The 2,998-nt window shown below is 47.0% G+C and overlaps 1 protein-coding gene across 4 annotated transcripts in view; it reads left to right on the top strand.

Moving 5' to 3' along the window:
* Pafah2 (platelet activating factor acetylhydrolase 2) overlaps positions 1–2,998 on the top strand; it is a 38,838-nt gene that overhangs the window by 14,240 nt on the left and 21,600 nt on the right. For all 4 annotated transcript variants that reach the window (XM_029540451.1, XM_029540452.1, XM_021200787.2 and 1 more), the window contains exon 4: positions 383–479. In XM_029540451.1, the coding sequence (XP_029396311.1) occupies positions 383–479 (97 nt within the window). The remainder of the gene's footprint in view (positions 1–382; positions 480–2,998) is intronic.

The raw sequence follows: 2,998 nt of genomic DNA on the forward strand, positions 1-2,998 counted from the left end.
TTTTTTTTTTTTTTTAGAACTGGGGAGCAAACCCAGGGACTCATACAAGCTAGGTCAGAGTTCTGCCCGTTATCACTGAACTGCATCCCATTAGCCGTCCGTTCTACCGCTGCTCGCTCCAGCAGCTATATCAGACACTCTTGGCGCCCAGGGAGCATCGCTCAGCATGCCCGCTGGCCTACCCCCTCCTAAGGTCCTAGCCCAGGAGCCCCCATGGCCTTGGCTTTTCCAGTGCCGCCCCTTTGGGTCTTCTCCCCGCCCCCCCCCCCAGCTGGTGATTCTGGAGTGGGGAGGACCACATATGCCCACCCCTGTCTGGACTCAGGCTGCCGTGAGATTCGTTATGGGTAGCCAGAGAGTCTACAGTCTGTGTCTCTGCCAGGATCGTGTCGCTTGCCTGTCAGCTGGAACGGCCCCTTTAAGACAAAGGAATCTGGATACCCTTTGATCATCTTGTCCCACGGACTAGGAGGGTTCAGGTAAGAGCTTTGTCCCTGGACTTTAACTATCCCTTGCACTGTGATGGCGTCTTAATGTAGTTTCAAAGGGCCAAATAATAGACATTGATCTGCCTGTGGTCTTACTCCCTATGCCCCCCTCTTTTTTTTTAAAGATTTATTTATTTTTAATGTATATGAGTACACTGTAGCTGTACAGATGGTTGTGAGCCATCATGTGGTTGGTGGTTGCTGGGAATTGAATCCCGGCTCTCTCTCCAGCTGGTCCTGTTCACTCCAGTCGACCCCGCTCTCTCTGGCCCAAGTGTGTGTAAGTACACTGTAGCTGTCTACAGACACACCAGAAGAGGGCGTCAGATCTTGTTACGGATGGTTGTGAGCCACCATGTGGTTGCTGGGATTTGAACTCAGGACCTCTGGAAGAGCAGTCAGTGCTCTTACCCACTGAGCCATCTCTCCAGTCCTCCCTATGCCCCTTGCCAGAGCATCAGGCCCTCCTTTTCTAGAACAGGGCTGTGTAAGGCTTCTCACGTGTGACTAGCTTTTGCCTGACATTTTTGCATGACCGCCCACTAAGTGTATAAAATAGGAATACGGGTCAAATGTCCATTGGTAAGAAGTCACAGCGAGATAGATTTTAGGACAATGATTTGGAATGCATATCATCTTACTCCTCATTAAAACCAAAGGAAATTTGCATACTAGCCAGCTGGGTGTGTTATTTTTGCATAAAGAATTCACTTTAAGCTGAACACTTGATCCCGTAAGAACTAGAGTATCTTTTCACAGTGGATTAATTTTTGGTTTTTATAATCATCAATGCTGAGAGTTCTGCTTCGCATAAACACATAGCGGCAGGAGTATGTTTTGGGCCATTTCAGAAACTGGAAATTCTGTCTTAATCTCAAGCCAAGATCCACTTAACACTTTGTGTGTGTGTCTTTGTGTGTCTGTGTGTTTGTCTTTCTATGTGTGTGTGTATGTGTGTGTGTGTGTCTGTCTGTGTGTGTGTGTGAGTGTGTGTGTGTGTGTGTGTAAAACTCAGTTTAGCAACCCAAACACCAGTCTTTTTTTTTTTATATAAGATTTATTTTTATTCTTTTGTTTGTTTGTTTGTTTGTTTTTTTAAAGATTTATTTATTTANTATATGTAAGTACACTGTAGCTGTCTTCAGACANTCCAGAAGAGGGCATCAGATCTTGTTACAGATGGTTGTGAGCCACCATGTGGTTGCTGGGATTTGAACTCTGGACCTTCGGAAGAGCAGTCGGGTGTTCTTACCCACTGAGCCATCTCACCAGCCCTTATTCTTTTAATTATGTGTGTAGATCGAGTGTCTGCGTGTGGGTATGCGTGCATGAGTGTAGGTGCTTACGGAGACCACAGGTGTCAGATCTGGAGCTGAAGTTACAGATGGCTGTGAGGCACCCGGAGAGGATGCTGGGAATCAAACTCTGGACTTCTGTCAGAGCAGCCTGTGCTGTTAACTGCTAAGCAGTCTTTCTGGTCACCTTAGGTGCCAGTCTTTAAAGATACAACTTTCCAATACAGTACAATACAATACAAAAATAGACTAACTTGATACCTACGTGGTAGGAAAACATGAAAAGCCATTGCTCTCAGTAAGTAAGCCATTGCATTTTCATAAGCACGGAGATCTTTGTACAGTAAAAACACTGCAGTTTGTGACGTGCACTAGTGTCAGGTCTGCATCCAGGTGTTTCGGGTGGCCTCTTTGACACAGTAGGGCATGAAGGTTTGCAGAGTGCACAGTGCACATGTGTGTGCAGAACCCAAGGCTGCGGAGAAGTTTCCAGATGCAGCTTGGGCCAAGCACTGTCAGGTCAGAAACACCTTGGCTTTACCTCGCCTTTTCAGGGTTTGATGTTGTTGTTGTTGTTTTGCCATCTGGGATGTGCTAGCCTGCATGTATGGCCTGACTTACCTATGGCCTTTGCGTCCCTAGTGGGCTAGGGACACTGTGCCTCAACACACTCTGTGAGACGCTCTCTGAGCCTCGATTTCAACACCCGCAGGCCAAGGGCTACGGCTCCATGTGTGATTTTTAAGGTTACAGTTGGATCTGTGCTGACTAGATGCACAGCCTGCCACGTCTCTCCTTATTACGTGGAGGGATATGGCGGTGGTATATTTGATAATCTCTTTCCCCAGACGTTGGGCAACTGGCTTCAACTTCATAATTCAGTATTGGACAGGATCGCTCCCAGGGCCTTTCTGTGTTAGAGCTGTCTGTAATGTCAGCTCCAGGTCTGACCCCACCCCACGGGGTGTTATTCAACTTATGACAGTAGCTGCGCATGCTCACTTCAGTTTGTTAGTGCACTTTCTGTTCATCTGTGAATGTGTGTGTGTGTGTGTGTGTGTGTATGTGTCTGTCTGTCTGTCTATGTGTGTGTGTGTGTGTATGTGTATGTCTGCGTGTGTGTCTATGTGTGTATGTGTATGTCTGTGTGTGTGTGTGTGTGTGTATGTGGTTTATAGACCAGAGTGCCACACTCAGAAGCTGCTAGCCCTCCAA

Source organism: Mus pahari, chromosome 6 (assembly GCF_900095145.1).
Source record: "Mus pahari chromosome 6, PAHARI_EIJ_v1.1, whole genome shotgun sequence".
Taxonomy (NCBI): domain Eukaryota; kingdom Metazoa; phylum Chordata; class Mammalia; order Rodentia; family Muridae; genus Mus; species Mus pahari.